We start from the raw sequence: 15,064 nt of genomic DNA, 5'->3' as shown, positions 1-15,064 counted from the left end.
TTACTTATGTGAATATGAACTTATGGTTCATAGCAATAATCACTCTTTGTTAAAAATGCGTAAATTTCCCAGCACAAAAAAGACATTTACGTCAGAAATGTGTAAAGTAAATGATTATCACTGCTACCTTCCATATTAAGTGAAAACAACACAAAATCCTGAACCGAGTACTGCAGAGGTCTATTCACCACGCCCTAACGGATGCGGCACCGCAGATATGATGTGCAGAAAAGAGAGAACAATATATCTATTCATGGCATGCCAGGGTTATTGTTCTAGATTACTAATACCTCTGCCACATGTAACCAGATTTTAATATTTTCTTGAGCATTTGCGTAATTAAAATATAAAAGGGATGTCAAACTGAGATACAACTCTGTCAAAGTTTCTTAATTCTGTACGTTGTCATAGCTACCATGACGTCAGCAGTGTTTTGAAAGTTTGTATAAATATCGTGTTCTTTGGTTTACGAGGCAAGTGGACCAAATCCTGAAACAGTAAAAGTTACCAGTTTACAGCATATATCCTGCGTGGTAATTTTTGAAGAGATGTCGAAGTTGTTTATTTTGCTGGTGGAATTCGTTCTGTTCGGGCTTGCTCTATCGTCAAGGTTTCCTTTTAGGAATATTGACCGAAAAAATGAACAGGTAAGTTTGAATGACGAATATCTTATCACAAATTTGCCGCTTGATCTCGTTAGCATTTTTCTCCCTCTTCGTCCGCCAATTAGCCACCCTTTCTCGGCCTTATTGTGTAGCGTACAATCCGTCAAGGAAATGACAAAGAATTGTAGATGCCAAATTTAACGAACTCACAGCAAAAATAATTCCCATTGAGAAAAAACAGATTCAGTTTGTCGAAAGCATACATGTGGACTTCACTGGTCGAAAAACGAGTTTGTAACCGTTTGTTACCGTTGCTGTTCTCAAGTGAAAATGATCTCCAGTCACCCCATTACTCTCCAACCGCCCACCTTTCATAAAATCCCGTCTGTCTTTACACATTTCTTGCAATAGAGCCACTCTCTTCTTCTTTCCACTGTACATGATAAGTTATTACAGTGAGAACTTTGACAAAACCAGCGGCGGATCTGATAGTGTTAAAACAAGGTGGTCCTGAAGGCCATTACGCGATACTGACTGCATAGATACGAATTTTCCCCGCCAAAGGAACTCTTTTCGGAAGTTTAAAAAACATATGTATATATCCCGGCCACTACTAATACTCGCTCACTTGTATGTACGGTCCTCTACCCTTTACTCTGGTCAGTAATATGTCCCTTTTGCTGACTGGAATGTATGTCTAGTCGCCGAATGAACAATCGCACATCGGCGTTTCTTTGACGCTAATATCTACAATTAAGTTGTTCTATAGGCACCTGACCCTTTTTGGTTATTTTGTTTCCAAATGGCCAGTCCAGAATTATTCCAAAGTAAGAACACTGTCGGAGCAGGGACGTTTTATTTGCCAGTATGGACTACGGCCATGGTCTAACCGGCGTTATCCAGTAAAATCCGTCCACTTTCCTCCGTCCCACCCCTTTCTCTCCCGCCTCTCCCTATAGGTGAGCGGCGAATCCACAAAAAGGGGCTTATTTTAGGAGTTTAATGTACCCACTTTACATACAGCCACATCATACATCATTTGAAAGCTTATTATCTCTACTTCAAGAAAATTGACGATGAGGAACTGCCAAGTAGGGCCATACCCCCTAATTTGCATAATTCACACTGATACCCAATTTGCATAATTGCGATATAATATTAAAAATTTATCGTTAACTTCTCTAAACATACTTTTAAACTATAGTGTAAAATGTCAAATGAATGTTATTTGCATGTAAAACACAAAATTGATATCAAAAGAGATATTGCAAGTGATTTTACTGAAATATTTTCATTTCTATGTACAAAAATATTTTCCCCTTCTGAATAACGGTATTTAAAAAAATAATTACAAAAGTATCAACGCAACCACAAGCATTATGATGTGAAAAAAGTGCATACTATGGAACATGGAGAACAAACAGCTTAAATGAGTTCTGAAAATGATCACCTTTTTGTTGAATGTATGTTTTAAAACATTTCATTACTTGTATCTCGAAAATATCTTGTATTTTGTATTGTCTTGTGTTTGCATGATTGTTCTTATGTATCGTAATGTTTCGCGTTTAACAAGGTCCTTGAATGTTGCCGTTTGGATGCATGAACTGGAATGTATCTGTTGGTTGTGTGTGTGTGTTCTGAAGTCGAGAATGTTCTTTTTGTTGCACCGATGACCTTTATAGACAATGAGGTCGAACGATATGATTTCTTGAGTAGAGCTTTCGAAAATTTGAAAGTACGGTGCATTTTTTAATGTTTGATATAAGTTCATTAAGCTCCTGTTGAGTTCAAATGAAAATCATCCATCGTCTCCGAATCTCCGTCAGAGCGATATTTGTTCTGTGTGTTGCTAAAGTATTCCATTTTGTCTCGTGAAATGTAATGTCCGTAATTTCTGGTGAAGCTGGAGATCCCATACTGCACCCAAATATCTGACGGTAAAATTCATTGTTGAATTGAAACCTGTTGTTTTTCAAGACCATTTTCAGCATAGCTATCATGTATTTTGTTGCTGGTTGTTTGATTATGTAATCATTTGATGATCTTTCCTGATTTAATGCTCTGTCGACTGATTCCGTCCCTTCATTGTGCGCTGTATTACTGTACATTGACACAATGTCTAGTGTTACCAAAGTCGCATTGGTCGGAATTTTTTTTTTCTCAATTTTCCGTGCAAAATATGTTGTATTTTTGATGTGTGTTGTTTGTTTGTTCACTATTTGTTTAAGAAAATAGTTAATGAATTCTGATCTGTGAAAGGTTGGACTGCATCATCCACTTATAATTGGGCGGCCTATGAACTTGTTTCCTGGTGGGAGTCATTTTGTGCACTTGTATTTTTGGTATGAGGTACCAACTTGAAAGTGGTGTCAGTATTTTACTGTTAACTGGAATAATCGCCATGGCTAATCAACACTTTATACAAAACAGCCAAACATAATATACACTGACAATGTACACATATATGTACACAATACACAAAACCCAAATAACGAAGACATAAACGATGTGTTGAGTTGCTTTCCCTTTATTACATAACAATAAATACGATAAAATGAAATATGGCACCTTCCGTCTACATATTACACATAACTGAACTTAAACGTTAGATGTAACACAGATGTGGTAACAAGTGATTATGCATTAAAACAAGATTTCTAGAGAAATTCAAAATAAAATGACATCAATAATACAAAAGGGCCATTCAACACACAGCTATTTATAACAAGATTGGAACTAATTTGGGAAAATTGGATTGTGAAGTAACGTTGGTTTAATTTGCAAATTTTAACTCATCCGCTTTTCTTTTTACTTGTTTTTAAGAGTAATTTGTAACACTTCAACACTCAGCTACAGGACACCAAACACGTTTGAGAAAATTTGAAAAATATGAAGATCCAATTATCCCGAATAAGTTCCAATTGGTTTTATATGTTCTTGCTGTTCAGCTATATGGGAATTAGACAGGGAAAGGTTCCACTCTGAGTATCCTCAATAAACAAAATCAATTGCAAAACAAATTCAGATATTTATCTCTTTAATGTGGGCATTGTTTGTATTTACTACACAATATTTTGAATATTAAAACAAGTCAAGATATTTACGATTTAAATGAAATATTTAATGAGAATATTTTGAATACAGATTTGAAGTTCATAATTTTATTCTACATGCAAATGCCTTTCATTTGATATATTACTCGATAGTTTAAAAGTACGGTTAGATATCTTAACAATGGACTTTTGTAATTTTATATCGGATTCATGCAAATTAGGCACCCGGATGCATTATGCAAATTAAAGAATTACGGCCCTATTTGGCAGCTGCATATATTTCTTCAATTTTCGTGAAGCAGAGATAGTAGGCTTTCAATTGACGTTTGATGTTGTTGTATGATGCGGTTCTATGTGTTACAATTATTAAAATATCGTTATTCAAAAGGGGAAAATATATATTTCTACATTAATATGAACACATTTTAGTAAAATCATTTTAATATCTCCTTGAATATCCATTTTGCATTCTACATGCAAATACGTTTCATTTGATATATCACTGGATATTTAAAAGTTTGTTCAGAGTAGTTAATAAATTTCTAATTTTATATCGCATTTATGCAAATTTGGTACCGTGTTAATTATGCTAATTAAGGGCCACGACTGTACTTGACAGCTCAACATTGTCAATTTTCTTGAAGCAGAGATAGTGAGCTTTTAAATTACGTAAAATATGGCTGTACGATTGGCTTTACATGTTAATTTTTTTTTAAATATTGCTATTCAAAAGGGAAAAAATATTTTTTGTAATATAAATATGAAAATGTTTCAGTGAAATGATTTTAAATATCTTTTTGGATATTGATTTAGTTTTCTACATGCAAATACATTTCATTTGATATATCACTTTATAGTTTAAAAGTATGTCTGGAGTAGTTAATAATACATTTCTAATATTATATCGCATTTATGCAAATTGAATACCCGTGTGTTTTATGCAAATTAGGGGCTACGGCTAAATATTGTCTATTTTCTTCAAGTAGAGGTAACAAGCTTTCAAATGATGTATGATATGGCTGTATGATGTGGCTGTATGTGTTAAAATATCTATAATATTGTTATTCAAAAGGGAAATATATTTTTTCAATATAAATACGAAAATATTTCAGTGAAATTAATTTAGATATCTTTTTGGATATCCATTTTGTATTTTACATGCAAATACCTTTAATTTGATATATCACTAGACAGTGTAAAAGAATGTTTAGAGCAGTTAACAATGAATTTCGTAATTTTATATCACATATATGCTAATTAGGTATCCATGATAATCATGCAAATTAGGGGTTATGGTCCCACTTGGCAGCTCTACACAGTCAATTTTCTTGAAATAAAGATAATATTAAAGCTTTCAAATGATGTCTGATATGGCTGTATGTAAGGTTGGTACATTAAGTCTGAAATATATTTGAGCCTGCCGCTCACCTACTATCAGTACGTCTATCCATCTATTCATCTATCCATTTATCTGTCTGTATACATCCTTCTATCTCTCTACTCATCTTTATCCGTGTATGTATGTATGTATGTATGTATGTATGTATGTATGTATGTATGTATGTATGTATGTATGTATGTATGTATGTATGTATGTATGTATGTATGTATTTATCTATGTATCTATGTATCTATCTATCTGTCTATCTATCTATCTATCTATCTATCTATCTATCTATCTATCTATCTATCTATCTATCTATCTATCTATCTATCTACCTATCTATCTACCTATCTATCTATCGTTTGAGTTGTGCTTTACCACACACTTATTATTTTGTCTCTGCAGGCACATGAGGAAAAGAGATTTTTTTTACCACCACCACCTCCCGGACAAAGTGAGTCTACTTCTCCTTCATTTGCCCTCATACAGTCAGCTAAGACTAAAAACTCAGATTTTTCGAAAAGGAAAACACGTAACAGTAACAGCATGGGATTTTTTTTTTTTTTGCAAAATCAGATTATTTGAGCTAAGGGTGTATAATATCGTATAAAGGGTTTGCTGCAAAAGCAGAATGTCCATTATATTTCTTTTTAGCATGTAGGATAAAATACAATAATACAATAATAATTACTGGCGCGAAATAAAAATTACAGGTATGAATTAGAATTATTACAGGTATTATAAAATTACTCCTGCGGCCTCATTGATCCATCGTAATTGGCCGAAGAGACGAGACAATATTGCGATGTTATTTAATCCCGATGCTATTAAATACTCAGGGTTTTATGCTATCGATACTTACTATGAGAGTAAGTGATCGTTTTATTGAAGGATAGTTTTACTATACGCCTACATCCTCTACGTGGCATAAAATGAAAGAAGATGGTATCGTAACAGGGCCGGCACGCAATGCGCATGTCAAGTACAGAAACGTTAACAAAAAGCTGATGCATTTATTTCTCTGTGCCTTCCTTGATTTTGTATGCAAAGGTAGATGGGTCTTTCTCTTTTGCTAAAAAACTAACAAACGGCGAAACTAGCATTTTTTTCTGCTATATTATTAAAACTGTAAGCTTTTCAGTATAAATAGAAAGTCTACACAATTTATGCGCTGTGCAAATTCGATTTCGATGTCGATTTCAAACGTGAGGAAAAAACCGAGCAAAACACCCCAAAAGATAATAATACGCGCAGTAATACTGAGAACGTGATATACAAAGTCATACACACCTACTATAAAGATTAATAGTTCTCTGTTTCAGATATAGGGTAATACCTGGTATTTTGGATAACAATTCAAAAACTGCTCGTCGAAGCTGCTTTTAGTTTAATTAGAACAGTTGATTGTATAAGTATTTTAGCTGCACACACAAAGGATTGCAGTCTCCAATTTACGGCATAGACGATACGACACCCTCACCATTTCAGGAAATGGACTTGACTCATCCCAAGGTTTCAAAACAATTAGTCATCAACCGCAGAGTGTCTGAGATATAGACATTACTTAGGTTCGCTCGCAACAGACATTTTTGTTCAAATTTATCAAAAAGAATTAATATTATTGTCGACGCCAAAACGCTCCATAGCGTGAGCATGTCGTTATAGAAAAGTAAGAGAAGGCTGAACACTTGATATACGCCTTAAATAAGATTTTCTTCAAGTACTTTAATATAGAAGTTTAATCATAATCAAAATCTTTATTTCTTATACACTGCATTACATATTTAAATATCTCAATGCACTTTACAATAAGTAGTGAAAAATAACAGCAATAAAAATATTCAATAAAAGTAACAACTGATAAAATCACGGAATGGTTAAAAATAGCTCAAAATATAATAAAACTCATGTGTAAAATTACTTGAAAGGGTAAGTTTTTACCCTACTTTTAAACTATCAAATGACTGAAGAGCACGAAGGTGTGACGGTAAAGACTTCCACAAACGAGGGACACAAATTGAAAACGCTCTATCTCCATAGTAAGCTGTGTGAATGTAAGGTGTGACTGGGTACAACGTTTAATCACTGTCCCTCTATCACCGTGATCTAATCAAGATTTCATCAAGATAAGATGGTACATGGCTACAGAGAACTTTGAAAGTAATACAAAGAACTTTGAATTGGGCGCATTGTTGAACAGGCAGCCAATGGAGGTCACAAAGAATGGAAGTTATGTGATCACTTTTCTTGTTCTTGGTAACAAGTCGAGCTGCCGAATTTTGAATTGTTTGCAGTTTACGTATTTCAAATGAAGGAAGGCCGAAAAGTAAACTATTGCAATAATCCAAGCGAGGTGTAATGAAAGCATGTATGAGTTTCTCAGTTGTAGTTTAGTTGTAGTGTAGTCTGAACAAGCTTTGTAGATCTAAGAACAAGAAAATCCACCTTTTCTCCTTTGTCATCATCAGTAATGTTGATTATCTTAGCTCATCCAAGCAGATAAGTGTTGCCATGAAGTTTACGCTCAAGTTTCTCATTATTCTCTTTTTCAGAAATATCCCTTGCCGTACAGGATAAAGCAACATGTACTGATGTAAGTGTTGATGTCTTTGACATAACGTCCCTTTACATTGGCGGTGTAATGGATGTGTGGTTTTACGAGACGGATAATGTTCCTCACAGGAGTTCGTTGGGATCACCACACTTGGTTGTCGATGGTGTAAAAGAAGGGAACAAAGTAAGGTTCAGTGCTTTGTTCGAAGGCCTGAAAAGCTGTACGAGCTACACGACCCTGGGCACTGTCTACAGCGCAGATGGATCGCTCACAGAGAACATACTGTCGACTGTATCAACACGTAGGTAACGTTTGCATAGGAGACACAGAAACTCGTTCGCATTCAGTCGTTAAACAATAGACCCTCGAGGGTCTATGGTCAAACTATTGATCACAGCTTCTCGGGAAAAAGGTGTTTTCGAGAACTGAGTATGATCGTTGTATTTTGACCAGACAGTGCCGAGGTTGTGCAGCCACTGGCCAGGGCTGCAAAGCCAACAAAGCAAATAAAGCCGAAGCACTGCCCGTGGGCTAGTGGATATGACACTAAATACATCAATTACATTGTCTGTGGTAATGGTACACACCAGAAATTATGTAAGGTGTGAGTAGGGCTTTAATGATTGATGAGCTATCGTATTTAGCAAGCAGAACACTAACTATAATGGAGCGAATTTCCTGTTTAAAAGCAACGAATAAGTAAAAAACTTTTTTCCTAGAGTCTTACAGATCTTTCAATACTTTCAGTCCAGTGAAGGCAACTAGAATTTCATGACATTTCTCTGTTTGTCACACATTTATTTTATTTGTGCGACAAAAGAAGAAATGGCAATTGGGGGAAAGGCAAAAGAACATTGGACCCTCTTTTGTGATATTTTTAAAACATATCTCTGAATGGGATCAATTTCTCCCATTCTCGCGAGCCTGAGCATGAGTTCCGCTCCGCGGACCTACGCAAAAATTTTGCGGGTAGCGCCAGGCTGTTTCCGTAACGATGATTTCTTCATGGTCCCAATTTTCTTCCCTTTACTGTAGAACGTTATTACTATCTCAGAAATACCACTTGTCCATATCTATCTATCTATCTATCTATCTATCTATCTATCTATCTATCTATCTATCTATCTATCTGTCTGTCTGTCTGTCTATCTATCTATCTATCTATCTATCTATCTATCTATCTATCTATCTATCTATCTATCTATCTTTCTATAAACTATATAGAGGATACAAGCTCGGGGTTCTTTGCGAACAATTCACAAAGCATCCCTCCAGGTCAGTTAGCTATAACTTTTGATTTATTTTCCATTATTTTATTCTGTCTTTAAACTTCTAACCAAAAAAACACGTCAAAATAATTGGTACTTCATAAAGTTGACTTTGTGCCGTCAATTTTTTTAATTTTTCAGTATGTAAATGCGATAACGGTTCTGGCAAAGGCGACCCTCACTACCAAACGTTTGACGGTCTCCGATATAACTTCAACGGCCCCTGCACATACTTGCTTACCAAAGACTGTTACAACGAAACAGCAACCTTCGAGATATTCGTGAAGCATGGCGCCATATTGAGGAGAGATGCACGTCGCATCGACGAGGTGATCGTAAGAACGCGAGGTCAACATGCGGGACACGTGCTAGCGATCAGCCACGAAAACGTCGTTACTGTAAGTGGTTGTGGATAATTAAAACACGCATATGACGAACGAAACTCGTTGCGTTAGTGGAGATGGAGGTTTACTCAATTTCGATTATCATGCGCAAATATTCGAGCAAAAGGTAAAAGCTTGAATACCAAAGTTTTGAAAAGAAAATATAGGTTTCAGTTTGAATATGCGGAATATAAAGGTGACCAAATATTTTAAATCAAATCTGCTTTTATGCCCCCAGTAGAAATTTACGCAAGAAACCCCTTTTTAAACCAGACTTGCGTTCTATTAATTGCAGAAAATTCTCGACAGTGCCCAGATGCATGTCTATGTTTAACGATATCTCATTCAAATGTAATATAGATATTTTCTCTACGCTGTGTAGCTTTAAAACTATTTATCCAGTCATTTTAACAGTTCTCTTTTTTGATTTGTGTATATTTTTTCAGTTTAATGTAGCGTGTTTATGGTTATCTTGTCTTGTAATGGGGTGACTTTTTTTGTTTCGCAGATCTGTTAGTGGGTTTGCCCGTTGATCTGTGTTTCAAGTAAAATATAAAAAAAATAAAAAAATATAACTGGTTCATAACAGATACAAGAGACATAAATCAAATTCATGACACTGAATGTACACAGTGGAATGAGATGGAGAAAGGGTTGGTCATAGCTCTTGCTGGTACTGGTGGAACAATAACTCTGAATTAGTCTGTAAATGGTCTAAATTCACAAGGGGTATAGGAGACAGACGGGATTACATGCACGCCTAACGGCTGAAAGTTACAATTTCCCTTTGAACGTGACAAATTTAGAGCGGATTGTAAAACATGAACAATTTCTTCCAAAATTAACAGATTGACGGCGCTCCAGTCCTCACCGATGCCTACATCGACCATGGTGACGGTGGTATGACGTACAAGCGAGATACAAGTGGGGTGCACATCCTTTGGCCAAGAGAAGGAGGCTGGTGGTTGAAGTATGCCTCTACTCATAGCGTGGTGGACTTCGAATTTCATCCATGGTCAGGCCTCGAAGGAAACACTTGTGGTCTCCTTGGCAACAGTAACGGCGACAAAACTGATGATCTGATGAAGCAGGATGGTTCCATGGCTGCCAATACCGATGAGATGGCAGAGTCTTTCGCAGTGCAGGGAAGGTAGGCAATGTTTCTTCAGAGTTCAAATCGTCAATTTCACTTTGTTTTCATCTTGCATTCTCTTTTTTGATTTCTTCAGTATTTTTAAAACTGTTCACAGGACGTGTAAATGCGCCGGCTATTGACATTACAGGACTATTGCTATTTTCAATTACCAGTACTAGGCATATAGTCGCTCTATGGAAAGTTACTACACATCTCTTATCATGACATCAATCAATCAATTAATTAAAGTCTATGCATATTGCAAAAGTGATGTGGACTTTGTAACATGTACTGTCAATCTGTTTCACTTACAGTTGCCCAGCTTAGATGGACCACTCAGATTCCAATGGGCGTCAATCTGCAGGCTGCATTACCAAGAGAATCAATCGATACGTTAGAAAGCTATAGATGCATAGACTTAGAAAGTCAGCCAGAAAAGTAGTTGGCGAAATCCGATGTTAAGAGTCACACGAATATCAATCATTATATCGTATCAGAACATTTACATGTTTCTTGCATTGTGTGTAAGGAGAATGCGCCTCGAGGACAGATTTTTTGGCTTTTTAACTTTAACAATTCTTTCTGATCTTTCACTTGTTGGGCTCATTTCTTGAAACAAGTAAACTTTCAGAGTCTTAGTTTCGTGATAAATCAAAAAAAAAATAATCCCCATATTGTTAACACAGGAATTATTGATTTCGGACATAAGTAGTGTCACCCGGAATTGAAATACCATGTCGTCACAACAGTATGTGGACATTCATCACTGCTACTAAAACTAATTTTTGTTCTACTTCCAACTGTATTAGCAACTTGATCACACGAGGAACATTTCATCGACATCAAATGGTTCCTGAACATGTGTGCCATCAACTTTATAGGTTAATTGATCCCGAGGTAGGGTACTCTTTCAATCATAGATTCTTTTAATTTGATGATTTAATATTGGAGGAGATCTGTATTTGTTGGCTGCTGTTTTTGTGCTGATGTAGTTAAGAAAAAATAAAAGCTTACGTCAGACAGAAGATCAGCCTGTGATCCTATTCTTTTTAGGCCGGGCATTTGCAGTGACTTTCCAATCTCACCTGCGCGCCCTCTGCTCGCCTACTATGAGATGTACAATCCAGCCCTGCCCCTTTCTCCGAGAAAGGCTGCTCCAAAAGTATGAGCATAATTATGTGGGGTTTATTGCACATACACAGAGAAACAGAGTAATATGTTGTGTTTATTTTAAAGTACGTAGCACGGTGAAGAGTCCCTTTCTTACCAATGAATTGCCAACAATGACGTCACGATGACGTCATATCCATGTTAGTTTTGGCAAAGAGAATAAGGTTGCAGGCATCGACCGACCGTTTGTAAATTTGATTTCATCTATTCCTTTCGCGACAAAATTGTGGTGAAAAATTGCAGGAATCCTGGGGCTGGCGGGTTGCTGCTTGAAAACCTCATTCAAGTTCATTGATATTGAATATTTGGACTGGTAGCTTGAGTGAAGACGGGCAATAATAAAACGCAACACGATTTGATAAATTCTTTTGAGGATGACTGGAGGTTTGGTAAAACCAATAGGCTTCTAGTAGAGGGTGATCAGACTTGCAAAAAAAAAAAAGATAGAAATCATGGGAAACAAAAACCATCACCATAAAAACAGAGCAAAACAGACGTAAACAAACAAACAAACAAAATCCAAAAAAATCAAACTAACATAGATAAGAACGTTTCCAAAGGCAAATTCAGTACATCAATTAACGTAGCAGATTATAAGTAAGATGATTTTCATTAGTAGCCTTTTCCATATACGTCTAAACTGTGAATCCAAGCGACGGATGATTTTCTTCACTTTCATCATGTTCTCTGTTGGCTGGAGTTTGGATTTAAGGTTGACTTGCATGTTGCTAACAGTTTTATTCAAATTTCTCATCTAAGATGACAAGGAAACCCCTCTTACCAAATGTTTTCAAAATGCAGAGAATCTAAAGTTTAGTACGGTAGCAATAGTTTACTCGAAGGATAAAGGGGTATATATTTGGGGTAAAAAACCTCAATTTTGGTATTAATGTTAAAAATTAATTTAAGTCAAGAACTTGATACTATTTTCTGAAATGTAATATTTCATTTGAAAGAAGTGTGTATATGTAGAAAAAAGAACGACTTTTATTTTGCAGTATCTATCCTCATTCAAAAGTGTCACAGGTGGAAAGACTGACACTCAAAAACAGTGATTAAAAATATTATCAGCAAACTTCAAAAGCCTCTTATTCAAAATGTAAGATTTTCATTGCCAAACAAAATAGTCGTTTTGTTGTGGAGTATTTGAAGAAGATAATGTGAAAATTTAAAAAAAATTGACTGAGCCAGGGTGGAGTTAAATTCTTTGGAAATCTTTAAATCGGGTGATTTGCAAACATTTTCATAAATTAACAGTTCTTTATCACACAACTTACGACTGCTTGACAAGCTAAAAGGTGAACCCAACCAACATTTTAGTCTTGGGTTATCAAATTAATTAAAATTGAATGAATATTTGTAAAAAAAGTGATTTCGAGCGAAATAGGCTGAGTTGGGTACAGCGCTCCGTTAAGTACAGTGTTCTTTGTAACTGATACTACGCCAAAGAATTTGTTCACAACATTTAAAACATTCAGTAGCATTATTGGATGGTTTTTTAAAAGTTCTTGGTTCTTTAGCTCACTATGATCGCTCCAGGGTCACAGTCTGTTTAGCTCGGTGACTTAGCATAACCAACACGAGTTGGAGTCAAGTCAGAATAAATGAGATCAAATTAAACATGATTATATTACCATGCCCGTCCGTCGCATTTTAATTGGTCGAGCTGAACCATATGACCGACCACAAATACACAATAATGGTTTACTTATGTGCCCGTGAATATGAATAATATCGTAAACATCGTAATATGTAATTTGTACAAAGATCATAATCAATCACAAAATAAAATTGAATACCTGTAGGCCAAGTTTAGACGCTTCTTTGAAAAAATCCGGATTTGCAAAAAATTTACAGCGCGCACTATTCACTGACAAGTTCTGGGGCCCCGTAACTGCAATAATTGAAGCCGTGGGTGGTGGGGCTTGGGCTTCTGTCGTGCGGCTCGCGCCTTTCCCCAACCTGGTTGGGTCAAGGCGCGAAGAAGCCCAAGTCCCACCAACCAAGGCTACAATTATTGCAGCTAGGGGCCCGTTGTCGTTCGCGTGGGAAATTTTAGTAAATTTTGACGGTTTTGGGGGTTCGTTGATAATATAATGGAAATAACAGACTCCGCGCTGACCAATAGCGTTTATTTAGGGAGCTTTCAGTAATTACAGGGGGGATGGGCAGGGGGGCATTGGGGGGAGGGTCAATTTTAAGAAAACAGTTCAAGGGGGAGGGTCACATTTTATAAACCTATCTTGGGGGGGGGGGGTCACTTTTGACAGAAGCTGATTTTATGGCCAAAACTTTGATTGTCCATGTGATATTTCCTGAATAGGAAATCACAAACAAAATACGTACACATTATAGATCGTCTTGCATAGTAAATTGACATTTCAGTGAAATTCCAAAATCAAATTTTTTACACAACCATAGACTTGTAACCACTCTAGTCTAATCAAGAACAATAATCTAAATAATCAAGCATACATAAATGCACAGATTTATCTAATTTTGTACTGAAAAAAATTATTCATAGTTTCATCATAGACCGCAATGCATAGTGAATCGACATTTAGGTGAAATTCCAAAATCAAATTTCTTACACAACCATAGACTTGTAACCACTCTAGTCTAATCAAGAACAATAATCTAAATAATCAAGCATACATAAATGCACAGATTTATCTAATTTTGTACTGAAAAAAAATTATTCATAGTTTCATCATAGACCGCAATGCATAGTGAATCGACATTTCAGTGAAATTCCAAAATCAAATTTCTTACACAACCATAGACTTATAACCACTCTAGTCTAATCAAGAAAATTAATATCAATAATAAAGAGTACTCAAATGGAAAGATTTACCTATTTTTGTATTGGAAAAAACTATTCATAATATCATCATAGACACCATGGATAGTGAACCAACTTTTTAGATGAAATTCAGAAATCAATTTCTTGTACATAAATGCACATTTTACTTCTCTATTCAAGCAAAGTACATTTAAATACATTATCAAACATATATAAAATACAGACATGGCATGTTTTGTGGAGGTAATTGTCAATAATTTGCCTGATAGACTCCCATGTATTATGATTTGATGTTTTTGGATGAAGCACTAAATCAGCTACATCTTGCCTTCTTATAGTTGCACAAAATATGGTGACCCTCCCTCAAATGTATGAAATACCATATCTCTTCAAAAATTCTTGAGTGATAAATTGCGACTGTCCCTCAAAAAACACCAGCCCTCCCCTCTGTAATTTGTCCCTAACATAACAATTGAACCAATTGTTATGTAAATTAGCTGATACTGTGTTAGTTATTCCTGGGGAGAATACCGCAATGGTTTTTTTTTTTTGGGGGGGGGAGGGTCAAGTTTTAGAATGTCGGACAAGGGGGAGTACATTTTAGACAGGAGGATAGGGGGAGGGTCACAATTTACGGTATAGGTGTGCGCGAAATTCCCCCGGCCCACCCCCCTGTAATTACTGAAAGCTCCCTTATAGGAGCGGGCGA

At 35.9% G+C, this 15,064-nt stretch overlaps 1 protein-coding gene across 1 annotated transcript; it reads left to right on the top strand.

Moving 5' to 3' along the window:
* Nucleotides 1–12,139, top strand: LOC139150994 (von Willebrand factor-like). Its single transcript, XM_070723507.1, has 6 exons — nt 1–647; nt 5,448–5,496; nt 7,595–7,897; nt 9,006–9,262; nt 10,096–10,397; nt 10,697–12,139. Exons 1-6 carry the CDS (start codon nt 549–551, stop codon nt 10,707–10,709), a joined length of 1,023 nt encoding a protein of 340 aa, XP_070579608.1. The 5' UTR covers nt 1–548; the 3' UTR covers nt 10,710–12,139.
* The last annotated feature ends 2,925 nt before the right edge of the window (nt 12,140–15,064 follow it).

The sequence above is a fragment of the Ptychodera flava genome, chromosome 15 (genome assembly GCF_041260155.1).
Source record: "Ptychodera flava strain L36383 chromosome 15, AS_Pfla_20210202, whole genome shotgun sequence".
In the NCBI taxonomy this organism is placed as follows: Eukaryota; Metazoa; Hemichordata; class Enteropneusta; family Ptychoderidae; genus Ptychodera; species Ptychodera flava.
The sequence above is the reverse complement of the archived record's forward strand: the minus strand, read 5'-3'. Positions and strand labels throughout refer to the sequence as shown.

Excerpts from the sequence above, each read along its gene's own strand:
- LOC139150994 (XM_070723507.1), top strand. The coding sequence starts at position 549 with ATGTCGAAGTTGTTTATTTTGCTGGTGGAATTCGTTCTGTTCGGGCTT. Across the intron at positions 648-5,447 it reads TTGACCGAAAAAATGAACAG|GCACATGAGGAAAAGAGATT; the intron begins GTAAGTTTGAAT and ends TTGTCTCTGCAG. Across the intron at positions 5,497-7,594 it reads ACCACCACCTCCCGGACAAA|AAATATCCCTTGCCGTACAG; the intron begins GTGAGTCTACTT and ends TCTCTTTTTCAG.